Raw genomic sequence first — 25,943 nt, 5'->3', positions numbered from 1 at the left:
GCAAGGGTGGGACTCGGGGCGTCAGGCTGTTAGTGGCCGGGGCTGTGGCGAGGGCTGGGTTACGCTGGTCTGTCACACGGGGCCGTTAGTGCCAGTGTGGGGGACGTTAGTGCCCTGAGCAGTCACATGGGGCCATCAGTGCCAGGAGTGGGGAGCCAGCCTGCGCGGTCAGTACGGTACCTCGGGGCGCAGTCCGTCTGGAGGCCAAGGCCGCCATGGGGTTGGACAGCGTGGTGACCCTGGCTCTGGGGCTGGGCACTGGGGGCACAGCAGAGAGAAGGCTCAGGCCTGGCCCCAGGCCCGGGGGTGCACCCAGCAAGGGCGGAGCTGTGGCCCAAAGGAACTGGGTCCAAGGCTGGGTCACCACCGAACCCCCCGGGGGTCCCAGAGACAGTGAGGATCTGTCAAGGTCCTCTGGGCCCCCAGGGCAAACGAGGGAGCAGAGGACCCGGTGGTGGGTAGGAAGGGTCAGGGGACAGGCAGGACCCTGGGCCGCCTCCTCTGCACCCTCAGCCCCATGGACCCTGCCTAAGCTGCTCATGACACGCAGCCACCAAGCGGCCCCTGCCCAGCACACAGCAGCAGCAGGAGGTGCCCATGAGGCGCAGCCCAGAGAAGAGGAGGCCCAGCGTGGGAGCTCCCAGCCTGGAACCTCAGAGGGTGGTTCAGTCCAGGACACAGGCAGGCCCAAGCCCCAGCACAGAGCCACCTGTGAGGACCAGGCACGAGGCTTACGGGCTGGGACGGCCCAGCCTGGAGGCACAGGGAGCCCACAGGAGGAGGCCTCTGGATTCCAAAGCCTGCACCTGGCTATGACCCAGGCTCACTCGCCTCTACAGAGAGGGCGCAGGGCACCAGAGGCCAGCACGGCGCCAGCCCACTACGCTGCAGGCAGAAGCATGGTCATCCACAGTGAGGACAGCGTGTCCTCGTGACAACAGTCTGGACCGGAACCGGTGTACAGCTGAGGAGAGCCGAGACCTTGTATGCCCCCAGGCAACGAGGGGGAAGGCCCGTGCCCAGAACTCGGGGGACACCCAGAAGCAGCACCAGTGGGCTGTGGGGACATTCAGAGATGCCCAAGCAACACTAGGGAAGACACAGGCACTAGGAGACCAAAGATCCTGCGGGGAGGGTGCTGCCTGCAGGGGCCACTCAGAACCACTGGAGCGGGCGGAAGGCAGGAAGACAGCGCAACCATGAAACACACTTAATGATGGTCTCTGATGTTTGGAAAACTAAAAGCCACTCAAACTAGAGAGCGGTATTCCCAGTAGAGGACCCAGAGGAGTAAAGCCTGTGCCGCTTCAGAAGGTGGCACCGAGCCCAGCGCTTCCTAGGGCAGCATCCCCATTAACCACCGTGAGGACAGCCTGGCCACCCTGTTCCCAGCCCCCCTGGCCCCAGTGCCCAGCAAGTGGTAACAACAGCTACAGACGGAGCACTGGACTACAGGCTGCACGGGGACTGGGGGGCTGGTGTGCGCCAGCAGCAGAGGAGGTGCCTGCAGTTGGGGTGCTCCTTAGGCCTCACTCGGGAGGGGTGAAGGCCCTCCCCTACGGGAACGAGTGGCAGCTGCACCAGGAGGCCCTGTGCCACGGGCAGGAGCAGCCTGGGCCAGCGTGGGGGCAGTCGGCCATGGGGATGGCTGCAGGCTCGGGTGGTGAACTCAGACTCAGGGTGGGCAGAGAGGGAAGAATCAAGGACGATGCCCGGGCTTCTGGAAGGCTCAGCCCCACAGGTGGCCTGCCAGCCCCCAAGCCCACCTGAGAGCTAGAGCAATGCATCTGGGAGCCAGTGCATCTGGAACCTAGAGCAGCAGCAGAGAAAAACGCAGACAAGTGTGAGGGGAGGGAGGGAATCAGGAAGGCCTGAGCGACAAGTGACCCCTGGTGTGATGTCTGCACAAGCCAGGGTGGGGGAAGGGTCTCACAGAGAGAAGTGACCCTCTTGTGACATCGGCCAACTCTGCACACACAACCGCCAGGACGGCTCCAGGTGTGTACAGATCCCTGGTAGACGCTGTCACCACACCTGCTGAGGTACAGGCAGGGGTTGGCTCAGGCCAGCATCTGGGCAATGGTCAGGCCCAGTGCGGGCAGCCTCCCAGCCCTCGTGCCTCCAGCGGGGTGACGAGACCTCCAAGCACGGACTGAGAGGCAGCTCGCTGATCACCAACGTGAGGACCAACATGGGCTAGGTGGCAGCTCCGACGAGGCCCAGCAGCCTTCAGGAGGGCCAAGAGGATGAACCGGAAGGGACCAGAGATCAGTGAGGGAGGGTCCAGGAGGGGAGATGGAGGGAGACGCGCAGGTAGGGGAGAGGCTGTCACGGGGGGAGATGAGGGAGATGCGGGGGCAGGATGGGGGCAGCTGGAGGGTAAGCGGGGTGCAGAAGCCATTGCCTTGGAGCAAGGCCCTGGGGTGAGGCTGCCCATCCTGACACAAACCCCCCCCCCCGCCCCCGCCTGCACGCCCTGGGGCCCTCCTGGGTGTCTCCTGTCTAAAACCCTCTCCCAGCGCCAGGCATCCACATGGCTCACCCTGCCACAACAGGGTCCCCGCCTGTCACCCCAGGAGACCAGACCACCGCTTGTGGACAGCATGCTCTTCTAAGGGTCGCCCTGAACCAGCACCCCGACGGCAAGGGGCAGGGCCCAGGATGGCCCCTGGGCGCATGCCCCAAATTCCTGGGCCTGCTGCCTCCTCTGTAAACCCCCAGAGGAGTGGTCAGAGCTGGGCCTCAGGACACTCACCTGCTCCCACACCCCAAACACTCTGCCCCCTTGTTGGTCTGCTCTCCATAAATGCCATCACTACCCCCCAGGTCCTCCGGCCCCGAGCACCCTCACCGTGACTGCCCATGTGGGCCGAGGAGAAGCCGCTGAGGGTGTTGCGACCGGACGCATCAGCATAGCGCGGCATGGAGCTGACCACGGCCTGCAGGTACTTCTCCTGCTCCAGGCTGCTGGAGTCGGCCTGGGACTGGCCTGCGGGAGGAAGTGGAGCTGGGGGCGGGGCGCCGGGGGCGGGGCGCCGGGGGCGGGGCGCGGGGCGCCGGGGGCGGGGCGGGCTGCAGCGTGAACAGGGAGCCTACCCGGAGAAGGCGCGTTCTGGGCCTTGAAGAGGCCGACGACCCCCTTGCCGTGCAGGCCCCCTGAGCGCAGCAGCACGGCCTTGGAGCGTCCGCTGCGCCAACAGACCACCGGGAAGCGGTTCTGGCGGTAGCAGCGGGAGACGCGCTGCAGGGCGTTGTCCTGGACGCTCTGGGGGACGATTAGCAGCCCCGGATAGCTGCGAGGAGGCGGACGTGAGGCCAAAGGCACTCTGGACCCACAGCCAGGCGCCCCTGGGCCTTCGGCCTCCTGGAGGCCACCAAACCTGCCGCGCTCACTGCTCACCTGCGGCAGATGGCGTACATGCGGTTGACCGGGGAGATCCGGAAGGGCTCGGATTTCGCGCGGCTCAGGCTGCTGCTCAGCGTGCCCAGCCCCAGGCGCTGGTAGTCCCGGCAGCACGCCCGCTCCACCAGGCTACTCATGGTCATGCGGTCCGAGGGCTTCAGGGCCAAGGAAGGGGTCAGCGTGCTGGGCTCCAGCTCCTCTGACACTGGGGCAGGCCAGGCACACGGGGGTCATTACCCAGGGGCTGCCCGGGTCCCTTACCCCTCCACGTGAGGGTCTTCACCCAGACCGCCCACGGCTCCCCACACCCCGACCTGAGATCTCGTCCTCCTGGTCCCCAGGGGGTGGCTGGCCCCGGTGCTCCCAGCTTGGGGGGCTGTACTTCTTCCGGGTGACATACTGCCGCCCGATGGTCCTCTTAGCGTTCTTCATCAAGTTCCGGGACAAGGTCCTGGGGGGGCCCGAGGAGTACAGTTGCAGGGTCAGCAAAGGTGAGGAGATGGACAAGGGGACACACACAGTGGTTCTGCGAAGGGAAGGTGTTCTGGCCTCGGGGCCCAGCTCCCTACCTGAAGGAAGGACCCTTGTCCTTGGTGGCACGGGGCGGCCGGCCGGGTGTGTGGGCAGAACCCAGGGTGAGCGCGAAGGTGCCCCTGATATCTGGTGGATACCGCAGCTTGTGCAGCTGCTTGCGGAAGAGCTCAGCGCTGTCAGACCCCACCTCCTCGTCAAAGACCATCTTCAGCAGCTGTGTCAGACATGAGGCCCTCAGAGGCTGGGAGGCCCGTGGGCCTGAGCCCTGGCCACGAAGGCGGACAGGCCTACGGGACGCCCCGTGCTGCATCACTGGAACTCGGGTGTTTCTAACAGGATGGACGGGTGAGGGCCCTGCGACCAGACGGCCCTGAGAAAGGCGGCTAGGTCTACCGTGGGACTGTGAAGGGCCAGTCTCGCCTCTCCATCCGGTGACGGACACGTCCTGAAGGAGCGCCCCAAGGACAGAGGGTGAGCGGAGGGCCTGCTCCCCAGACTGCATGTAGGCGGAGACTCAGGAACCCAGTCTTTGTGTTTCATCTAATCTGTGTAGGTTTCAGCTAGGCCGGGCTCACGCAGCACGCTGCAGACACGGCCTCTAGGGTTCGGGCCTTGCAAGGTAAACGGGAGAGCCCCCAAAACTGGCACATGGCGCAGGCAGAGGACACCAAGCTAAGACACAGCGACTTCCCCGTCAACTCAGGAATCACAAAGGGCTCAATGCTGGCTCAACAGCCGCTCATGAGAACAAGACTAGGGCTCAGACGCTGCATCCTGGAGAGGGCCGCGACTCAGGGGCCCACAGACCCCACCCAACACAGCCCACACCCCAGCCGACCTGGAAGGTGCAGGAGCGCAGCTGCAGCCCGTCCGGCAGGTACTGGTCACTGGGGGTCTGGATATTAATGCGCTCCTCCTTGGTCAGCGCAGCCACCGGGAAGGAGCGGACCACCACCTGTTCCCCCACTTATAACAAGCCGGGTGCAGAGTCAGGGGGACGGGAGGGGTCGAGGGTCACAGAGTCTCAGGGTCCCAGAGCTATGGGGTAGACCGGGAGGGTGGGGAGGAAAGACAACAGCCTATCTCCCACAGAGACCCTAAACCCCTGAGAAGGGGAGAGGGAGAGGCAGAAGAAGTCCCACTAGCCCAAAGACCTTGGGGGGGGGCAGGGGGAGGGGCAAGGGGAGCGGGGGCAGAGGGGTCCAAAGGCTCACCCAGGGGGTCGGTGGGCATCCCCGTGAAGATGACCCGGTACGTGGTAAGGAAGACAGCGCCCTCAGCCGGGAGCAGTGCGGGGCCACCCCTGCTGCCCCCGGCACCCTCCTCACGCCCATCCGGCAGCAGGTAGACACGCAGGCCGTCCAGCACACACTCCTCACCGGGCAGCAGGCGTGGCCGAAGCAGTTTGGGCTGTTTGGGGACAGGAGCAGTGCCTCAGAACATAGCCCAGTCCTGGTGCCCGCCACTCCCCGGCCCCTACTCACCTTCTGGATGGGGGGCAGCCTCTTGCTCTCTCTCTGCACGGCCTCCAGGGTCTCGATGTGCATCTGGACGATGTCTGGGGGAGAGCAGTTCTCATGCTCTGGCCTGCGCCCACCCATCCAAGGGGAGTGTTTCCAAGCCCAGACCCCATACCTGGCACCATGACATGCAGCCCCTTGAGGTGGTCGCTGGTGACCCCACTCTCTGTGCAGACCTTGTCCACGAAGCGGTTGATGAAGCGGACCACGGCCCCGGGCACGTCACAGGTCTCTGCATCCTCGAAGCCGCTCTCTGTGTCATAGCTCTCCGCCACGCTGCCTGCCATGCTGGGCCGGGGAGGGGCACAGTGGGCACAGGCCACACAACCCAAGGCCTGTACTGCTCAGGTCCTGCCCCCAGGCCACACCCCACCTGTTGGTGACCAGGCTGTTGCTGGCGCTCTCCAGGTCGCCCAGCCCTGCGCGCTCCCGGAGCAGCCGGCTCTTGCTGCTGTCCAGGGGCAGGAGCAGGTAGCTCATGCGACTGGCGTAGTGGATGGCCTGGCTGAACACCGTGCTCTCCTCCTTCTGCACCAGCTCCTGCTGCTTCTCGCGGCTCAGGGTGGGCCACAGGCGCCTCTGCTCAGATGCCACGTCCAGGGCAGAGCGCTCGTCCTCCTGTGTGAGTGCCTCCCCAACCTGCCCCAGGGGCCGCACGTGAGCCAGAGCCAGGCCAGCCCCATCCCGCGGGCCCAGGGAGTCCCCACACACCTGGGAGGGGTCTCGGTCCTCGGCAGGCTCCAGGTAGAGGGCCCGGATGTGGGTCTGCACATCCCCATAGAACATGGCCTCCCAGAACTGCGGCGTGCTCCACACTACGTGCTCCTGCACGCAGCTGTACGCAAACTGCGTCACCCCTGGGCTCAGCTTCTGCAGAAGCCAAGAGGGTGTCAGCGGGTGCAGCCGGCAGGAGGTTGGGGAGACTCTGTCCGCCCCAGCACTCACCCGGCAGAAGGCAGTGACCAGGGGCAGCAGAGCAGCTGCGATGCCGTGCTCATCCAGGGAGGTGCAGTCCTGCAGTAGGGCCGGGGGCGTCGGATCCCGGCCCCGTGCCATTCACACCCCCACCAGCACCGCCGACAGAGCAGCACCTCCCGTCAGTCCCTGAACCGTCTGCACCAGCTCCCCAGGGCTGCTCGGAGGTTGAGGGCAGGAGGCCCCTGCACCAGCCTCCCACAAGGATTCTCCCCACGCCACCCTCACCGGCAGACCGGGGTCTCCCCAGTTGTCGGCACCGCCAGAAGATGCACCCTTATGGGTAGGCCGGGGAAGCCCTGCCCGGCCCCACCCTGTGGCCACAGCGCCGGCAGGGTGTGAGGCCCGGCCTCACCTGCAGACAGCAGTTCATCATGCGGACCACGAAGTCGAACTGCTGGTGGTCAAGGACCGCCCGGTTCTGTTGCACGTGCAGGTGCAGCTCCTGGGCAAGGCAGCGGCGGGCCGCACGCCCCTTTAGGGCCCTCAGCACAGCTGGAAGCAGCTGCGGACGGGGAAACAAGGGGATGAGGGCACGAGCCTATGTGGACCCAACCGTGCCCTGAGGCACAGGGAAGGCCTGGCCCAGACGTGGGGGCCAGAGCCCAGGCTCTCAGCACAGAGGAGACCGGAAGCCATCCGGTCAGGTGTGCCCAGATTGGGGCTTCACTGCCCAAGAGAGACCAACGCGCTAGTGGAGCCAGCCCCCCGCACACGAACCTCACAACACTGCCAGTGCTCTGAGCGAGACCCCACGGCCGGCCAGGGCCCCAGCGCCTAGAACGCACAAGCCTAACGCAGAGCCAGCAGCCGGCTCAGCACTGGGCGGGCCACAGAAAGGGCTGCACTTGTCCTGTTGATACTCCCGCACGCCGTGAAACAACCAGGAACCCGATAAAGGGCTGGTTTAAGAACTAGGTGCTTCACAAAGAACCACGCAGCTGTGAAACACAAGACAGACTCAAACTGGCTGTCCTGAGAGACCCAAAGTGTCAATGGACATCACAGAGGGCAGAACGCTAAATGAAGTCCACTTTCTGCAAGTAAGAAAAAAAGACGCGCGTGAGTCGACACTAGTTTCCGTGAGCGATAAAGAAGACACTTAACAGCAGGGACTTTTAGAGCATTCTGACGACTAGAAGTTGAAGGAAATTCCTCCCGTGGAGCCTCCCCAGCAGGCTGCACCCAGCTGTTCTGAGGTGGACCCGGTGTCCACCTGCCCTTCTTGCCAGCCCAGCTCCCTCCAGCCGCCTGCAGGAGAACGAGGGCCAGGGCTCCTCTGAGAGCCGCTGCCCTGGCCCAGGCCGCCCCCACCCAGAGCCCCCAGCGCTCCCTGTGCCCGGGTTACCCTCACCTTCTTGGCCTCAAGCATCTTCCCCTCGAACACGTAGGAGATGCAGTTCCGGACCACCTCCAGCCGGCGCGCACTGTTGCCGTGGAGCCCACTGCTCCGCTCCAGTATGGCGGCTGGGGAGCAGAGAACGTGCTCACCTCTGACCTCACGTCCACCCTCGGCCACACTCAGGCTCCCCCTCCCGGTTACGCACTCATGGGGGGCCCTGAGGGCACGGTGGTCTTCTTCTCGGCCTTCACGGCCGGGGGTGCGCCCTGCATCTTGGCTGTGGCCTGATCCACGATCCACTGCACCATGCCCTCGTCTAGCCGGGGGAAGGGCCGGGGCGCCCGCCGCAGGTGGCTGGCCTCCCCTGGCCTCTGCACCTTGTGCATAGCCACAGCAGGGTACGGGTTCTCCTGGGGGGGACACAGGCAGGATGGGCGAGCAGCCCGGGCCAGGGCAGCACAGTGACCCGCCCCCTCGTGCCACCTGCCTTACGTTCTTGTAGAGCTGCTCTGCCAGTTCCTTGACATGACGCAGGACACGCTGGGGGTGGCTGTCATCCGCCCGCATCCGTGCCACCTCGTGGGCCACCAGCTGGGGGAGGAAGCAGGGTCAGGCGGGCTGGCTGGGGCAGGGAGGGGGGTGATGGCGGCTCCTCCCAGGTGGGGTCGGGGTGCACCTCATCAAATAGGTCCGTAGGACGGTAGGGGACCCCGCGCTCCGACACAAAGCCTGCAAAGGCCATGCCCTCCAACACCTTCATCAGGAAGTCATCCTCCACCAGCCCACGCTGGCCCAGGAAGGCTGCCTGCGGTGCACAAAGAGGTCAGCCCCTCGGGCACTCACCTTCTGCCCAGCCCCGCCCCCGCCTGGCGCCCACCTTATGGAAGCGGATGACAGGCTCCGGGTGGATGCGGACCATGTGCAGACACCAGCGGTAGCCTTGCAGGAGCTGAGCAAAGAGCCGCAGGAAGACGGCGCGCAGCTCCTTATCCTGGGGCATACGTGAGGGCAGGTGAGTGCCAGGCCCTGAGCCTTCCAGGCACCTCACCCTCCTGACCCTCCAAGCTTCCTCCACACAAGCCACAGTGCCTCCTCTAAGACTCGGTGCCGACGGCCACTCCTGTGCAGGACCCTCCGAGGCTCACACCCACCCCACGCGGCCCTGGCGACCCCCTGGAGGAGCGCTCAGCACCGGGTGGGCCTGGGCCCCCAGAGGGGCAGCGACCCCCACCTGCATCTTCAGGGAGGAAGTGGACGTCGTAGGTGGAGGGAAGGCGAGATCTGCCAGCTCCAGCTCTGGATCCAGGACCTGTGGAAGCAGCGGGGAGCAGGGTCAGCTGCACACCAGCCCCACGCTCTGGCTTCCTCTGGCCACCAAGTGACCCCACCCCAGCCTGCCCGAGGCACCAGCCTCCCCGAGGCCCCTGGTCCTGCCTCACCATGCTCAGAATACTGTGCGTCTGGCTCTGCAGTGGCTCTGGCAGGGGTGGAATGTGCACACACTCGGGCACAGTCACCGTCCCTCCATCAAGATCAGCTACAATCACATCCAGCTGTGGACCAAAGGGAGCGAGAGGTCAGAGAGCCACGGGCCGGTCAGCAGGGCCTGGGGTCAGCCCAGCCTGGAGCAGCGAGGCAGACGCTGAGCAGGGCCCTCACCAGCTCCTGGGCCTCTGCCTGGAAGGCAGCGTTGACTCCGATGATGAAGGGTGTGGGCGTGCTGAGCACCTCCAGGAGCTGCGCCGGCAGGATGGGCACGTACGTGAAACTGCAATGGGCCAAGGCTCAGCGCGACAGCCCGAGGGCCGGGGTGGGGCGGAGGGACTGCAGGGCAGTGGGCAACGGTAAGGTCAGCACCTGTATCTGAGAGGGAAGAGCAGCGCCAGGAGTCCCCGGCAGGCGTCCGAGAGGCGCTGGTAGCTCCGGGACAGGAAGAGCACCTTGTGCTCCGTGAGCGCCGCACAGAACAGAGACAGCACGTTGGTGATGCCTGAGGAGGAGGACAGGCTTAGAGGGCGCAGGCGCCCGCCCTGCGGTGAAACCTCGATGTCTGTCCGCCAGCCCCGGGAGGGGAGACGAAGGACTGTGTGGGGGCTGTGGGGCTGCGGGCACCAGGCTCACCCAGCTGGCGGAAAAGCAGGGCCACGCTGCAGCGGCTGATGGGCAGCGAGTCGGTGAGTGGGGTCTGGATGACCTGCCGGTCCCCAGCCCCCAAAGAGATGGTTCTCTGTGGAGAGAGAGGGACCAGTGCTCAGCTGCTCCACCCAGACCTGGGTCACCCCCAGCTTCACAGCCTCAGGCGGGCCTGGGGGAATGACAGACCCCGAGGTGGGACTGGCCAGAACGGGCAGCACGGCACAAGGGAAAGGCCACGTCTGGCCTCTGTCGGCCCAAGCAGTGCTGCAGAGAAAACTCTGCGCCTCTGACCTGGGGTGGGGACGGGGCCTGAGTGGGCAGAAGAAACAAAGAATCCGTACCACTCCGTCCTCAACAGAGTCCAGCTGCACGGGACAGACAGGCAGAGAGACACAGTTAGACACACCCACACGCGGGGACACAGACCGGGGGGCTGGACAGATAAGCCAACACTGACACCCAGAGACAGGCACACCCAAGGAGGGAGAGGACAGAGGAACCAAAGGGTGCCAGGTGGAGAGCCAGATGCGACATGGGACACGAGACAGGCAGGGCCAAGAAAAGAGGACAGGCGGCGGCACCAAGACGCAGGACAGTGTCCGAGGCTAGGGCCGCACTCCGCCCAGGCTGGACTCCGAACGCCTACCAGGCCCCACCCCATGGCCTCAGGCACCAGCGGGTCCTGTGGCTGCAGGTGGACAGCAGCTGCCTCCTGACCCACCTGTGAGCCCCCGGCCAGAGGGATGATGCACGTCAGCAGGTTCCCAACCACGTTCTCCAGGCCCACGTTCAGGCCCTCCACATGGATGGTGTAGATGAGACCCAGGCTGTTCTGCAGGGACCACAGATCGGGGAATGACGACCCAGCCAGCGGGAGCACCCCGCATCCTGCCCTGTGCCCGGCTGCCCGCCTCACCCTGAACACCTCCGCATGGTCCAATCGAGACACCAGTACCAGCGTCTTTGGAGCAAACAGCTGGCCGGGCGGGCCAGGAGCTGCGGTTGACAGTCCCACTGGGCCTCCCTCACCTGCCTCCTCTTCCCTCTCGGCAGTGTCCTCGGTGCACAGCCCTTCCTGTGGACAGAAGCCCCATATGCCAGGCTCTCAGGCAGGTCTCCTGAGGCCTGGGGGGGGTGGGGGGGACACGGGACACAGGTGACTCAGACAGGACTGGCCCTCTGGAAACTTGAGCCTTTGTGGGGTTGGGTCACCAGGACCAGACACACACAGGACAGAGGGAGTCGGCCACAGTCAGAGGCTCGGCCCACGCAGGGTTACCTGTGTGGGCTCCACGGGCTCCCAGAAAGTCAAGCATGCGCAGTAGTGCCGCTCGGAATTGATATCGGTGAGGACAGCAACAAAGAAGGTCGGTGGGTTCCTCTCGGGACACAGCTGCCACCCACTGGGCTGGCAAAACTATCGGGAGGAAGGGGACGGGGGTCAGCAGTCAGTTCCCTCTAGTCCCCTGCCTGCGAGGGACTGCACAGCCAGGGCCTGGAGGCCGGGTTCCAGTGCAGCCAGCAGCACCCTGCTCTGCGACCCACATGCCTTGCCTCCTGGACCTCGGCCTTCTCCCACACAAAAGGGAGTAAGAGCCTCCGGCCTCACTGTGCGGGGCGAGAACCCTGTGATGCAGGGCATGGTCCCCACCATCAAGAGGGAGGGACAACAAGACGTGATGTGGGCACCAAGCGTCCGACCAGCCAAGCCTGCAGCCCCGCCCTACGTTCTCCAATGCAGCTGATGTCTCCTTGTACCCAGCGGGGTCCTCACGGTGCCTGCCCCCCACCGTCTCAGCGCCCCAGCCCTCGGCTCCAGGCCCTGGGGGAGCGCCCACACTCACCAGCTCGATGCCCTGGGGGAACGGGTTGTCCTCCCAGTCCTTCTCTGGGAAGCGCTGCAGGATCTGGCCCTGGCCTTCCGCACTCCCTGAGGACAGGAGCCAGGGGTCAGAGCACCTCCCACCTCCCACACCTGCACCCGGTCAGGAGCCTCGAGGGTCCGAGTGGAAACATCTCACCCATCCTGGCCCTCAGGTGGCACCAGACCAGCCCCAGCTCCCAAACCTATGGTTTCCCTAAAGACAGTCCTGTGAGGAGGGGCCCCTAGGCAGCCACAGACCCCAGGACCACCAGAGGGCATGGAGAGAAGCCCCTGCTGTGGGGTCGGGGTCCCTGCAAGCCTCTGGCTGGGCCAGGCACCAAGAGCACAGGAGGCCCGTCACAGATGCAGAAAACAAACTTATGGTTACGGCGGGGGGCGGGGGGGATAAATTGGGAGATTGGGACTGACATATACACACCACTGTATATAAAACAGGTAACTAATAAAGACCTACCGTATAACACAGGGACCTCCAATCAGTACTCTATAATGAACTTAACGGGAAAAGAATCTAAAAAAGAGTGGGTATACGTATATGTACAACTGGTTTACTTTGCTGTACGGCAGAAACTAACACAACATTGTAAATCAACTCTACTCTAATAAGAAAAATTTTTTTTAAATGACCTGGAAATTTAAAAAAATAAAGTAAAATAAAATAAACTGTGAGAGCCTCAAAAAAAAAAAAAGGGCCCAGGAGCCCCAGCCCAGGGGAGTAGGGGGAGATACTCCCTACTCCCACCCCCACTACCCCCCTCCTGGGTCCCGCCCACTGTGTCAACACCCCCAGCCAGAACCCACACCCAGCCTGCCACAGGCCAGCGTGCCGCCCAACTGCACAGCACCTGCCCCTCCAGCAAGGGGAGCGCTGTTCCCCACTGTTCCACAGCCAGTGCCCAGCTTAGGCACTCGGCCCACAGCCCTGCTCCCTGCCTCCGCCTCACCTGCCAGCCCTGGGCCCACTTGAAAGGTGCAAGGGTCTCACACCTGCCACCTGTGCCAGCGGAAGGACCACCCGTGCCTACAGCCCCAAACTGCGGCTTGTCCCTGCTACCTCAAGAGGCAGACGCGACAAGCAAAGGTCCCAGAAGACAGCCAAGGAGGGGTGGGGCTGGCAGGAAGGACAGGAGCGCTCTCCGGAGCCCTGAAGGTGGTGGCACACAGGCCTGCTCCCTGCCTGCAAAGGCCGCCTTGCACACAGCCACAGACCAGGTTGCCCTGTGCAGCCCTGAGGGTCCTCCAGACCAGGGAGAAGGGCATGGCCCTGCACCCCCAGCCTGCTAGCTCCCCATGTGTTCCCCAGAGAACCCCCTCCACTCCCAAAGCACCCCCTCCGGTCTGCTTCCCCCACTCCATGCCCAGGGCAGTGCTGCCAGGTCCAGTCCACACTGGCAGGGCCAGCTGGAGGCCCCTGCCTCTTGCCCACCCTTTGTGGAAACAAACCTGGAGGCATGATGAGAGTCAAGTCGGGGAAGCACTCACCCGGGCGTCGTGGAGGAAGGACGGGGGTCCCTGTTCTGCCCCCAGCTCCCACCCAGCATGGCAGCAGCTTGAAGCAGGAAAGACAAAAGCTCTCCACCTTCACCTCCCACACTCGACAAGCAGGTCCAGCCCTCCGCTCAGACCAGCCTCAACACTACTGCCCACACCAGCAGAAGAGCAGGGGCGGATAGGGAAGGCCCAGAAAGCCCCCGTGTGCAGCCTCTGAGGACCTGTGAGATGCAGTCCCACGTCCAGCCTGCCTGGTCCACCTGTGACCTGAGTGGGCACAGGAGCCTCAGACCGAGCTGGGGGCCTGGGCACAGGCCTGGACCCAAGGGCACTGGCAAACGGACCCCAGCAGCCCCAGAGCACACACTGCCCAGGCCCCCAGAGGCAGAGGAGCTGGGCTGCAATCTTAGGAACCCGCCACTCTCCAGGATCACGGAGGCAATACCAAAAAGGTCAGCAGCAGGCAGGTCGCTGCTGGCTGGGGGAGCAGGGGTAGTGAGGGGCTGTGACTCTGACTCACCAAACCTCAGCTTCCTGCTCCCCTCCCCCTCCCACCACTGACACTGAGAGGAGGTGGCAGACAAGACAGGGTGGGGGAGGACAGGTGTCTGCTGGCGCCTCACCTACCTACGCGCGCGCGCGCACACACACACACACGCACACACACACCCCCCGAAGCCCCCAGGGTCCATCCAGGCCCACTCCCAAGGGCCACCCTCAACAGGCCCAGGCTGGCTCACCCTAAACTGTGGCTCCTCCCCCAGGGCCAACGTGTACGCAGCCCCAAACCACCATCTCAGCTCAGCCCTGGCTGGCACCCAGGGCTCACCCAGTTCTTGCCACGAGGCAGCAGGAGGAGGAAGGAAGGGAGGTGTGTGCGGACGGGGACAGTAGCCTCTGCCCCATCTCCCTCCCGAAGCCAGTGGGCAGGTGGCCTTCAGGGGGCTGCTTTCCACAGCCTCTCCCCCAGGGAAGTGGGCAGAGTGGCTGGCCACCGGCCACTGCCCACCCTCCCTACCCCATTCATCGTGGGGAACGTCTACTCCCACGTGCAGGGCTCCACCCTCCAAAGAACTGAGCGCAGGCTTTCCTGGAGGTGTCCAGGCCGCCCACAGAGGGTGGAGGGGGGGCGGGGAGGATGGCACTAGGCTGGGCAGGTGAGCATTCCCCCGCCAGCTCCTCCTCTGGGCCATGATGGTCCCAAACTTGGCCCTCAGGTCTCAGCCCAAAGAGCGTCACCTCCTCTAGCCAGCTCTCTGCACCCTGCCCAAGTCTGGGGCCTGCAGTGGGACCCCAAGAACCTCCCACCCTCTAACACAGCCTTCTGGGATTCCTGGTGCACCTGTTGGCCAGCTGAGCCAGACAGGAGCTCCACGAGCAAGAAGCTACATCTCCGCGTCCAGCGCTGCACAGCCCTCGGCCTAATTAGGGCTTGCTGATCACAGACAGCCGCTGCACCACCCTCCCGCCACGATCAGCCCCGCTCACACACCACAGGCAAACAGGTTCCTCAGTAGGAAGTCCAGGGCAGCTTCCGGAGCCCCAAGGCACACCAGCGCTCGCCGGCCCTCCCTGGAAGGGCGCACCGTGGATGTGTCCTGACTCCCTCACCCTTCCCTGAGACCCCAGCCCATGCCTCAGCTCTGTGCCAACAGGGGCCGGGCTGCAATCTGGCTGCTGGCCTGAATCCTGGGGGTGGGGGTAGGGCTCTGCCACATCTCCCAGTGTCCCCCACCCAGTCGAGCTCTTGAGGCCGTGAAGGGGACCTACAGCAGCTGAGTCCCCTGCCCCACCTTGGGGTAGACAAGAGAGAGGACACCTCCACCCCATGGTGACAGGACTAATCCAACCAGCACAGCTGTGCGTCACAGGGCGGGACTTGGGGGGGCCCTAGGAGGAAGGGCACAGAGATCCCCTGAGACACAGATGGGGACAAAAGCTGTGTCCCCACAGCCAGCCCCGGGGCAGGGAACACAGAGCTCACGTCCGTCATCTGCTGGCAACGCCATCACCAGTGCCAGGCTCCGATGCCTGGGCCGGCCCAGGCCAGCATGTGCTGTGGGCAGAGGCGAGGGAGGATGGCACCCTCCTCTGCCTGCCCCTCCCCACACCCAGCACACACACCCTGAGACTAGCCGGGCCGTACGAAGGACGGCAGCGTCCTGCTGCAAACCCAACCTCCCACCTCAACACAAACCTCCACACACAGGCCGCTCCCAGCTGGCCACAGCACAGGACAAGTGCAGAGGGGCTGCAACCTCTCCAACCTCCCCGGTCAGACCCGACTGGCTCTGACCCAAGCACTTGGACCCTCGGGCTCCCAGGGTGGGGCTGGGAGCCAGCCAAGGCCATCCCAAACAGCCCCAACCTGCTCCAGAGAGAGGGCAGGAACATGGGTGCGGAGAGTAGATGGGGCCGAGGAATGTGGCCAGCTCAACATGGTCAGGACCGAAAGAGGCCAGGCCAGGGGTGGAAAGTCTTCTTCTCAGATGTTTGGGGGTGGAACCCCCAGCAGCAGGAGGGGTCCAGCCCCTCCTCCCTGGCAGATATGCACTCGGCCATCTGGTCAGATCAAAGTCACACCCCGGCACTGGTCACACTGTGTAAAGTCAGCTGACCACCATCAGGGCACTCCCTGGCCAGGAACTGGCCCCCACGAAGTCCCCAGGGCTGGGCCAGGGTGCAATACAGGCTAAACCCATGTCCTTAGTGAAGGAGCTCCCCCAACTCACCAAGGGAGGAGGCTACACCTTCTGAGATGAATGGCAGGGAACCACCCAGTCCCCTCCCTGCCCTCCTGCCTGGAGCGGTCTGCCAGGTAGTAACCATGAAAGCAGGGTGCTTCCTCAGGTAGGACTCCGGGACTCAGCGCCCAGAAGGTCCGCACAGGGTGTGCAGATCTAGGCCACGGACAAGCCTTCCACCACTCGGCACTCTCCACTCAACCCAAAAGACTATGTCTTGCCCTAGCGTCCTAGGCCTGCCAGCACGCACGGGTGCCTGCGTGCCACCTCCCGCAGAGGTGCCCACTGTCTGTGCCAAGTGCTGTCCACACACTGGCTGCTCAGCATTAACAAGACACCCATCACTTCCTGGAGCCTTCTGTGTGAACAGCTCCATGTGTGTATGTCCACCTTGTGCTCAGAGCAGCCTGGGAGGTCTGTGTCACTCACCCGACCCCCAGATGAGGAAGGTGAGGTGCGGAGGGCCGAAAGACTGGTCCAAGGTCACAGAGGTATCAAGTGGCAAAGCAGGGACCACTGAGCCTCATGCGGTGCTCCTCTGCTTCAGACTCCCCCACCACCTCGCTCTGCCCTCAGTCCCACAGCCGGGACTCCAGCTCGTGGGCTTGTTCCTCACAGGGATGGACCAGTCATGCCAAGGGAGGCCCTGAGGCTGGGTAGCCAGCCAGCTGCTGACCAGCTCCAACCCCGGAAGACAGTGGTTAGGGGGCTCCGTGGCCCCCCAGCCCTACTGAAGGGACATCTTGAGAATCACTCCTTCCGGTCACTTGGGGTGAGCAGGCACTCCTCACTGGTGGGCGCCAGCCTTCTCCCCTGCTCTGCTCAGAGGCCGCACACACCTGGGGTGCCCGCCGCCCGTGTGGCTCCAGCCCGCCTGTCACGGAGCCTACCCATGCCTCCTCTCACCTTCCTCACATTCGCTCCAGCTGCCACCACCATCAGCATGCCTCCCACACTGCCCTCGGCGTCCTCAGCCTCCAAGCTCACTCTGCAGGCAGCCCCTGCCCTGGCACGCAGCCTGGGGGCCCTCACGCTGGGGCAGCACCTCGGCCAGCCTTGTCTCCCTGGATCCAGTGCACCCCGCTGCTGCAGCTGGCATGTCCTCCTCACTGCCCCCTCCCCACATGCCTTGGAGCAGACAGCTCTCCCTCTGGGCCTGTTCAACACTGACAGTGAGCCTGCCACGTGCAGACTGCAGGACGAGGACAACTGGTCCTTGCCTACAAGAACGCCCTCCCTGAAGGGAGAGACATGCTCATGACTGAGGGTGTCGGGATGGATACGACAGGAGGAGTGGAGAGGAGGAGCGAGTGTTGAGCGAAAGGGCGCGAGGAGAGTCTGGAGAGTGTGGAGTCCAGAAGGTATAGGCTCAGCCAGAAGAAAAGCAAAGAGGAGTGCAAGTCCGGGTCCTGGATGGTGACAGAGGCAGCTGGGGTGACAAGAAGCAGGGTAGACTGGGGGTCTCGACCCCACTCTCAGGCTCAAGGTTCAGCCCCAGCCTGACCACACAGCCACCCCACCCCCCAGTGACACGCGTGCCCTCCTGCAGTTTGGGATCTGAGACCCCAGCTTAGCTCTGGGGTAGGCTGGGTGCGAGTCCCAGCCCCTCTGGGGGCTCAGACCAGGCACTCAACCTCTCTGCCCTGACTGCACTCTACACATGGGGGCAACGACAGGGAAACCTCGGTGGGCTGCTGGGAGGAAGAAGAGATCACACACACAAAGGGCTGTGCAGGGCCTGGCACGCTGAGTGCACACCCCAACGCCGTTGTCTCCACGGCTGTTGCTGATGTCACTGTCAGGCTGTTTTCTCCTACCCCCTGGGCTGAAGGGCTCTCGGACACGGGCGCTGACCCTAGACACGGACCTCCTGGCCGTCGGCACCAGTCACCACACCACTCTCCCACCCAGGGCTTGGCTGCAGGCATGAAGTCGGCAGGCCCTCTGCCAGGAACACTCTTCTCTCTCCTCTCCACAGTTCCCTCTGAAGTCCTCCGAGTTCCAACTCAAACACCACCTCTTCAAGCAGTAGTCCCTGAACCCCACCCCTTTTCTGCATGCTCCCCAGCCTCCTGCACCTGAGACACGGCACAGAGGCACTGGGGGTCAGAGGAGGGGCTTGCAAGTGAACGTTCCGTGCCCCTGGAAGCAGAGCCGCCCGGCAGTCCGCCAAAGCAGAGAGAGCCCATCCCACCCAACTGGGAGTCGGGAGGCCGAGCCGCCCCAGGGCCCTCCCACCTCCGGGGCGACGCCGAGACGCTGTCGGCCCGGTTCTGCCCTGACTGGGGTGGGCAATCTCGGCCCGCCCCGTCTCGCCGCGCTGCCCACCTCGGGGAGGTCGGCCCTCCGTGACCCCCGACCCCAGACCCCAAACCAGGGCGGCAGGTGGCCGGCTGACCCTGGGGCTGCCCCGCCGCCCCGGCTGACCCTCCCCGGCTCCCGGTCCCCGGCCCTCAGCCCTCGGCCGCGCGCCGGCACTCACCGCGCGGGTGCGGCCCGAACGCCACCAGCACGAAGTAGTCCGCGAGCCGCGCCATGGCGAGGGGCGCGGGCGGGCTCCGCGGCTCGGGGACGCGAGGACGGCGCTCTCATGGCCCGGCCCCGGCCCTGGCCCGCGCACCCCGGACGCCTCGGGCCCGCTCCACGGCGGCGCCCAGGGCTCCAGCCGCCATCTTCCCAGCCAGCCGGCCCGCCCGGCCGCGCCGTGCGCCTGCGCGGCCTCGCTCCGCCCCCCCCGCGGGCGGGGTCCGGAGCGAAGCTCCCTCATTGGACCACCGGCGCGGGCTCGGTTCCCGGGGGCGGGATTCAGCCGCTCACCACCCTCAAGCGGTGACAGCGACGGCGGCTCGGGCGGGTCAGCGGCAGGCGCGGGCCGGGTCAGAGCGTGCCTCGCCGTTGCGGCTCCCACGCAGGGCGGAGAGGGGTCGGGCCCCGCCTCTGGGAGCTCTGTCTGGGGTCCGCGCGGCTCCCGGGGCTCTCTACCCCGGCGCTGTCAGTCTGCAGGAAGGCTGGAAGGCCCGGCCCTACCCACAGGTCTCCCAAACTGGGGCCCTAAGCCATCCCCTGGGGCTGCCAGCCTGGTGATAGGGGGGAGTACCCACCCAGGCCCTACCCTTGGGGTTCCCAGCCTGAAGAGGGCTCTGGCCCCACTTGGAAGCCCAGTCTAAGTGAGGTGAAACGCTTAACACATGTACTTTTATTTTTTTAATTTCTATTTATTTATTCGTTCATTCATTCATTCATTTATTTATTTTTAACACATGTACTTTTTAAAAGGCGCGCTGCACGTCCTGCTGTAAAGAGCTGCGTACTAGGCCGTGAGGCGCCGGGGCCCGGGTGCGCTGCTTGGGAGAAGGCTGCACCACTCAGGGTCCCTGACAGTGCCCACCACCCTCAGCGCGGGGGCCGGCCAGGGCCTCCCCCGCAGTGACACAGGGATGGGCAAGGGGGACACAGAGTCTAGAGCAGAACACGCTAGGAGAGGAGATGGGGTGGGGGGCGGGGCAGCCTCAGGGCTGCTCGCTGACAGGCTGGGAGGGGAAGGCAGGGTTGAACTTGTTTTGGGGTGACTTTGGCTGCTTCAAGAACCTACGAAGGAACAAACTGCTGGCGTTCCTCCTCCATCCCCTCGCAGGGGCCCGTCTGGAGAATGAGTGGAACACAACCCAGAGACAAGCGCTGAGGGGGAAGACCACCAGGCTCCCCTCCCTGCCTCTGGGCACATGCCCAGCCACAGCCTCCTCTGCTTCTGGACGGTACTGGGTAGATAGGCTGAGAACCCCTCCTTTTTGCCCCAGCTGTCTTGAGTTAGCTTTTGTCACTTACACCCAAAAAGGTCCTCACCACCACATTACCACACCACTGAGCTTGTGCACGGGCAGGCAGTGTCCCAGGGAAGCCCTCTGGCCTAGCACATGAGCCCAGGACTGGCTCTTCCACAGAGATGGTGGGGACCCTGCACTCCATTTTCTTCCACTCTCATGCCCTCCTTGCAAGGAGCCCATTCCTTGAGCACCTTAGGGTCAAGGGTAGGTTTGGGGTCACTTCTAGACCATGATAGCCCCACTCAAGTTCCTTGCTACCACACTGTCCATGTTACCCTCAGAGGCACTCGCTGCTGCCCGCTTCCTCTCAGTGTGGCTCCAGTCACCTGTCATCCTGCCAACATCGTTGCCCCCCCCCCGGACAGTTTTCACTGTCCTCACCGGGCAAACCCCAGCCACGCACAGCCCTGCCCATCCGTCTCCTCGAGGCCTGCAGCGCCAGCTGGTGCAGAGTGGCCACAGTGACACCGCGGCCCCAGCTGTGGATGCACTCTCGCCACTGCCCAGCCTGCTGACATCTGGTCAGCTCTGTTCTCTCTGCAGTCTCCTCTGACCCCCTTCCCGTGTCTCAGAAATGACCCCACTGCCCTCCTTCACAGAGAAAACAGACTTGCATCACCCCAAGTCTGCCCCCCTCACCCCCGCCTCCCCCTCCACAGCGACCACAGAGGCTCTGCCCCTCCTGCCCCCTCCCCGCCTCTGGCTGTTTGCTAGGTACCCGCATCCTCAATCTTTCCCTCTCTGTGGATTCTCGCCATCGGGATTAAACTCGGTCTCTCCCACCTTAAAACACTCAAGCAAAACCTCCCTAGATGCTGTCTGCCCAGCCAACTGCCACCCTCGCTTTTCCTGCTCCACGATGGTTTCTCTCTAAAGCATTCCTCCAGGGGAACCTCTGGTCTGCTTCTTGTGTGTTTCCATGGGTGAGCGGTGCTCTGAGTGGCTCCGCAGAAGCGGCTCCTCCACTGAGGATCAGTGGGGGAAGCCCATGGATTTCCCCTTGGGGGGCACGTGGACAGTTACAGAACACAAGTGCCACGAGCCGCTGTGCAGGGGCTGTGGGATCACAGGGGGTCTCTGATTCAGTCAAGAGGGATAGGGGTGAGATAAGCCCCCAGGCTGAAGCCTGAGGCCAGAGGACACCCTGCCCGTGGGCTGTCGGGGGAGTGAGCCCCTAGGCCTGTGGTGGCAGCCAGTGTTCTGAGAGAAAGAGTGCAGTGGCCGAGGGCCTAAGAGACTGTGAATTTTTATCTATTTCTTCTTTATTGGTGGGGTGAGTGATACGGTCACATGTGTTTTGGAAAGACGGTACTGGCAGCACTGTGGAAGGCAGATTGAGGGAGGACGGGGGTGCTGGTGGGAGAAGCAGCAGCTGCAGAACCGGGTCCACTTGCCTGCCCCTTGGTCCCTTGCCTTGGGGTCCCTTGCCTGCCCCTCTTCCCACGCCGGGTTCTGTCCTCTCTCTTCACTCTCTGTGGGTGATGGTCACCACACTCCTCACCTCTCAGAGCCTTGCCAGCTCCAAAACTACCCAGACTGTGTTCCAGGGCTGCCTTCTCTTCAGCCCCAGGCCCAGGACGCTGGAGGCCAGCAAGACATCCCTACCGGGATGTCCCCCAGGTAGCTAACCCCTCCCCCCACTCTCCCTGCATCAGCAAACAGATGGGTGGGCTGACCCTCCTCATCTGCCGCCCTGCTCTGCTCTGTTTCTCTGACCCATTCTCTCTGTCCCCACTGCACCCTTCCTGCCAGCCCTTCAGCACCCACCTCCCTGCTGAATTCCACTTTTCTAGTATAAATGTGATCACATCACCCACCCTCCTTCCAGCAAAAATAAATAAATAGAAACGGGAATACCTGCTGATGCTTCCCTTCCGCTCTTTCACATGGCAGGTGCTCACCACTTGTTGATTTATCCATCCAGCTAATGTTTGCTGAGCTCCCACGGTGTGTGCAGAAGGAGGGACGGAGAGTGACCAGGTCGCTCATGATGACCCGCTAAGAGGGGGCAGGACCGGAGCAGGGAAGACAAGAGGAAACACAAGTGGATGCAGAGATGCTCAGATGACCAGAATGTGTGAGCGTGCGATGGGGTGATTGTCCCCTCCCAGAGGGACACAGGGGTGAAGAACCCTGGCACCAAGTCCGTTATCGGTGGACAGGGCATCAGCTTTGTGGAGAGCGGTTTGGCTCCATCTGTCAACACAAACACGGGCTCACCTTCAGCCAGAATTCCCGTGTCTGCAGAAGGATCCTATGGAGACACATCCATGGGCTCATGAAGAAGGGTTCCTGCTCTTGGAAAGCTTGGAAATCACCTAACTGCTTCCCAATAAAGGATCAATTAAGTCACGGAACACCTACATTTTGGTGTAAGATCAACCATAAGAAAGAATGGCAGTCTCTATATCTACATATATTTTTACCTATGTATGCATAGGTGTCTGTATATAGTGCACACACACAGGATGCAACCCCCCCTCAACAAAACGCACACAAGAGAAAGTCAAGAACGGGGCGCCCATCCGGACCTGGGAGAGGAACCCACTGGATGGCAGTGAGAGGTTCTCACTTCCTACTTATTTACATTTCTTACAAAAACCAGTTAATACTTCAGTAATGGTGCGGGGTGGGGGGAGGGTAGAGTTTTTAGGAATAGAGCTGCTAGGACCTCTTAAGGAGGGGTCTCAAAATCGCCTCTGTCCAGGCCCCTGCCACTCATTGGCGCGGACATTTAGGAGGCGAGGCCCAGGGACCTAGAGGTGGTGGGCGGGACACAGCCCCGCCGATTGCACGCCGCAGCACCCAGTTCTTTACCCCTCCAGCCTCAGGGACAGTGTCCCCCACCAGAAGGTGGCGGAGGTGAGGCTGGCCTGCCGGGGTCTCTGGCCAGCCGCCCGCGCTCCCTACGGCCGCCGCCCTCTCTCGGGAGCACCCGCCCCGCCCCGCCGGCGCGTCCGGCTCCGCCCCGCTGGAAGACTATTTAGCCCCGAGGCGCTGAGGCTCAGGCCCCAGCAGGGCCCCGACCGCCAGCTGACCGAGGAGGTTCACGCACCACTTCGTGTCGCTTTGTGTTGGAGACCCTCGCCGACCTACCGGCGCCAGCCCGCGCGCCCCGAGGTGCGGGCGGAAGCGGTGGCTCAGCCGAGGGCCGCCCCCGACACCTGCCCGGCTCACTGCCCCCTCCGGCCCCGCCCTCATGGTCCGGCTCTTGACGGTCACCCTCGGTTGCATCAGCTTCCTCTACCTGCAGCTCCCAGGCGCGCTGTCCCTCGGCCTGGCCCGGAGCCGGCCGCCCGCGCGACCCAGGTGAGCAGGTCTCAGACCACCCTGGCTGCCGGGGCAGGAAACCAGGGTGCTCGGGGGAGGCCTCCCTCCGACCCCGACCCCTCCCCAGTTCCTCTAGCCCCTGGTTGGGGAAACCCCCCACGTGCTGCTGGGGCCCACCCCCTAGATCAAGGGCCAGCCCCAGGCCCTAAGCAACCCACCAGCAGGGCAAGAGGTTCCTCTTTCTCTGCGTGTCCTCCGAAGGCATGCCCACTCCTCGACACTGGCAGAGCAGACCCCTCAAAAGGAAAGGTCAGCTGTGGGAGGGGAGGCTGGAGGGGCCTCAGGCCCGCCCACCTCCCCCCACCCCAAGGGAAGGGCTGAGAGGGAGTCACCTGAGTCCTGAGCTTAGTGGCCCACAGAAGCCAGGGCTGCCCCTTGCCCAGGGAGGAGCAGGTAAATGGGCTACTGAGTGGCTGAGGGCCAGGCCCTGAGCCCTGAGCTCAGTGGGCTTCCCCTGCCCGTGACCCCAGGCCTGTGTGGAAGGGAAAGTGGGTGGGTTTATGGGTCCCTGAAAGGCTGGCCCGCCGGGCTTACTTCCTCCATCTCCCTCTGCAGGGAGCCCCCAGCCCGGACTCCTTACAGTGGCTTGCAGTCCCGGCACCCTGCAGCCCGGCCTGTGGTCTGGAAGCTGCACCAGGCCCTCCAGCCCCAGAGGAGTGCCAGCCTGGCCCCTGCTATGGGTCAGCCTCTCCGGAATGGCCCCCGCCGACACTTGGGTCCCCGCAGGCCCCGAGCCCAGCTCCTGCGTGTGGGCTGTGTGCTGGGCACCTGCCAGGTGCAGAACCTCAGCCACCGCCTGTGGCAGCTTATCGGCTCAGCCGGCCCACACGACTCGGCCCCTGTGGACCCCAGCAGCCCGCACAGCTACGGCTGAGGCGCGGCAGGCCATACCCCTGCCTGTCCCAGCTGGGATGCCGCGCCCTAATCCCAGAGCTGCAGCTGAGCCCCCAGCCCAGAACTAGCCCCGAAGCTCCTGCAAAGAGCAGTCACTGGAACAGCGGTGCAGGCCCCTGAGGACACCCCCGCCCCACCCTCCCCCCACCAGGTTCCGCAGCAGCCAACCTCGAATGACTGTGGACACAGAAGCCAGTGCACGTGTGTGGACCCAGCAGATCCTGAACACCCAGGGGCTCTGCCCCTGGGGAGTGTAACACTTGGAGGCGGTTGGCAGCATTAGAGGACAGGGTCTGCCCAAGGACGTAGGGCAGATGCCAGGGACCTGAACACCCTGGGCCACCTCTGGGCAAGCAGGAGAGAGGAGGGGCCCAGAGGTGGCCCAGCATGGCCTCTTCCCTGCTGGTCCTGACATGGTAGGGTTAAGGCTGGACTGCCCTGTTCCAGCTGGACCCAAGGTCACGATGCAGACTCCCTGCCTGGGTGCCCTGAGGGTAGCTGGGGAAAGGGTGCAGGGGTTCTGGGGCAGAGCAGGGCAGAACACCCTTCCCACTCCCTAGGGCAGGGTGGGAGTGGGGCGGGGCAAATCTCCCAGCCCAAATCTCTCAGTTAAGGTGGAAGCACCACCACCTCAAGGTGGGTAGGGATGGCCGAACAGGGGTTGGGGCCCCGCGGGCCACAGGGGCTCCCTGAGCCCCATCCTGCCCGGCGTGGGGACAACAGGAGGCTGGAGCAGGCTTGCCAGGAGCCTGGGGGAGGGGACTGGCCTCAAATTATCTGAAGAACAAGTCCACAGCCAGGGGGCGGAGTTCTTGGTGTGTGTCTGCCCCCACCCCCCACCCGCCGCGGGGGAGGGGGAGGGGCTTTAAGTGCTGTGACACCGGAGCCTTTTGCTGGTCCTGTAGTACTGGCGCCCAATGCCTCACGGGTTCAGAAGTGTGGTTTCCGTTAGTTAACAAATGTTCATACAGCACTTAATGTGTCGACGTTTGCCATGTCACCCTCTCAGCCACCCTGTGAAGAGAGCATGCCTTTATCCCAGCTCTGCAGCCAGAGATCAGGGAGGCGCCTGCGGTCCCTGCAGTGCCCACCCACAGAGCCCATACCCTGGGTCGCTGGCAGGCCTGCCCCTCAGACCCCCGGGGGCCCCCTAAGGGCGGGAGGCTCCTGGACGCGCCATCTGGCCTCCCACCCTTGCGCTTGCTCTTCCAGCTCAGGGCTCCCCTTCCTTCCACCAGGCCCCGTGGGAATAGTTCAGGCTGGGGAGATGAACTGAGGACAGCAGGGGCCCCGGGGGAGGAGCCGAGAGCGCCCAGGCCCTGAGCCCAGGGGGGGCGTGGATGTTGGGGGGAGGCTGGAACAGGTGTGTGCGTGGGGGCTGGATGGGCGGCAGGCTGGGCCTCAGAGCTGGGAGCCTGCGGCCACCGAGGGGTGTAGAGCAGGCAGGGAGGGTGGGCTATGGCACAGGGCCAGGGGGACTGGGGGGTAAGGAAGAGGAGGGCTCCGGGAGGGCCGAGTCAGGGAGAGTCAGGAGCTCAGCTCAGCCCAGACCCTCCCTGGCCTCGGCCCTGGGGTAAAGTCCCTTGCGGCCTGGTTCTCCACGCGGGATGCTCCCCCGCCAGAACGCCACCCCCCACCGCACCCTCCCTGTGGCAACGCAGACTGCCAGGGGGCCCCCAGGATTGCACCACCCGGTGCCCTCGCCCAGGTGCCGCCTGAGCCTTGGGCTGTTTTTCCTTAGGGTCGCCCGCCATGGTCACAGCATCGCACTGTGGTCCACATGGCCCCTGAGCTCCAGACCGTGTCCTGGCTGCCTATCTGACACCCCACTTGGAGGCCTGGTGGCAGCCCCCCAGCTCCCCCAC

At 64.2% G+C, this 25,943-nt stretch overlaps 2 protein-coding genes across 6 annotated transcripts in view; one reads left to right on the top strand and one right to left on the bottom strand.

Moving 5' to 3' along the window:
- The window catches only part of SBF1 (SET binding factor 1), a 28,011-nt gene extending 9,298 nt beyond the window's left edge, over positions 1 to 18,713 (bottom strand). For 2 of the 5 annotated variants that reach the window (XR_009565452.1, XM_060306101.2), the window contains exons 1-28: positions 18,513 to 18,713; positions 11,755 to 11,840; positions 11,190 to 11,327; positions 10,827 to 10,985; positions 10,632 to 10,742; positions 9,896 to 10,001; positions 9,632 to 9,764; positions 9,434 to 9,542; positions 9,214 to 9,327; positions 9,006 to 9,083; positions 8,652 to 8,765; positions 8,451 to 8,579; positions 8,267 to 8,365; positions 7,980 to 8,184; positions 7,787 to 7,899; positions 6,788 to 6,937; positions 6,403 to 6,471; positions 5,831 to 6,327; positions 5,573 to 5,745; positions 5,422 to 5,495; positions 5,152 to 5,347; positions 4,776 to 4,903; positions 3,973 to 4,151; positions 3,718 to 3,854; positions 3,401 to 3,608; positions 3,097 to 3,293; positions 2,852 to 2,989; positions 181 to 258 (exon numbers count right to left, since the gene is read on the bottom strand). Coding sequence is in view for 4 of the 5 variants with exons in the window: in XM_060306101.2 (XP_060162084.1) it covers positions 181 to 258; positions 2,852 to 2,989; positions 3,097 to 3,293; positions 3,401 to 3,608; positions 3,718 to 3,854; positions 3,973 to 4,151; positions 4,776 to 4,903; positions 5,152 to 5,347; positions 5,422 to 5,495; positions 5,573 to 5,745; positions 5,831 to 6,327; positions 6,403 to 6,471; positions 6,788 to 6,937; positions 7,787 to 7,899; positions 7,980 to 8,184; positions 8,267 to 8,365; positions 8,451 to 8,579; positions 8,652 to 8,765; positions 9,006 to 9,083; positions 9,214 to 9,327; positions 9,434 to 9,542; positions 9,632 to 9,764; positions 9,896 to 10,001; positions 10,632 to 10,742; positions 10,827 to 10,985; positions 11,190 to 11,327; positions 11,755 to 11,840; positions 18,513 to 18,567 (3,973 nt within the window). In the remaining variant the exon portion in view is untranslated. The remainder of the gene's footprint in view (positions 1 to 180; positions 259 to 2,851; positions 2,990 to 3,096; positions 3,294 to 3,400; positions 3,609 to 3,717; positions 3,855 to 3,972; positions 4,152 to 4,775; positions 4,904 to 5,151; positions 5,348 to 5,421; positions 5,496 to 5,572; positions 5,746 to 5,830; positions 6,328 to 6,402; positions 6,472 to 6,787; positions 6,938 to 7,786; positions 7,900 to 7,979; positions 8,185 to 8,266; positions 8,366 to 8,450; positions 8,580 to 8,651; positions 8,766 to 9,005; positions 9,084 to 9,213; positions 9,328 to 9,433; positions 9,543 to 9,631; positions 9,765 to 9,895; positions 10,002 to 10,631; positions 10,743 to 10,826; positions 10,986 to 11,189; positions 11,328 to 11,754; positions 11,841 to 18,512) is intronic. The other 3 variants (XM_030855484.3, XM_030855485.3, XM_060306102.2) reach the window with 3 other exon arrangements.
- A 4,127-nt stretch (positions 18,714 to 22,840) lies between these two features.
- Positions 22,841 to 25,498, top strand: ADM2 (adrenomedullin 2). The gene is made up of 2 exons (XM_030855480.3): positions 22,841 to 23,163; positions 23,740 to 25,498. Exons 1-2 carry the CDS (start codon positions 23,054 to 23,056, stop codon positions 24,056 to 24,058), a joined length of 429 nt encoding a protein of 142 aa, XP_030711340.2. The 5' UTR covers positions 22,841 to 23,053; the 3' UTR covers positions 24,059 to 25,498.
- The last annotated feature ends 445 nt before the right edge of the window (positions 25,499 to 25,943 follow it).

Source organism: Globicephala melas, chromosome 10 (assembly GCF_963455315.2).
Source record: "Globicephala melas chromosome 10, mGloMel1.2, whole genome shotgun sequence".
NCBI classification, from domain to species: domain Eukaryota; kingdom Metazoa; phylum Chordata; class Mammalia; order Artiodactyla; family Delphinidae; genus Globicephala; species Globicephala melas.
This window is presented reverse-complemented; position numbering and strand designations above follow the sequence as displayed.

Coding starts and splice junctions, on each gene's coding strand:
- ADM2 (XM_030855480.3), top strand. CDS start 23,054: ATGGTCCGGCTCTTGACGGTCACCCTCGGTTGCATCAGCTTCCTCTAC. Junction 23,164..23,739: donor CGGCCGCCCGCGCGACCCAG/GTGAGCAGGTCT, acceptor CTCCCTCTGCAG/GGAGCCCCCAGCCCGGACTC.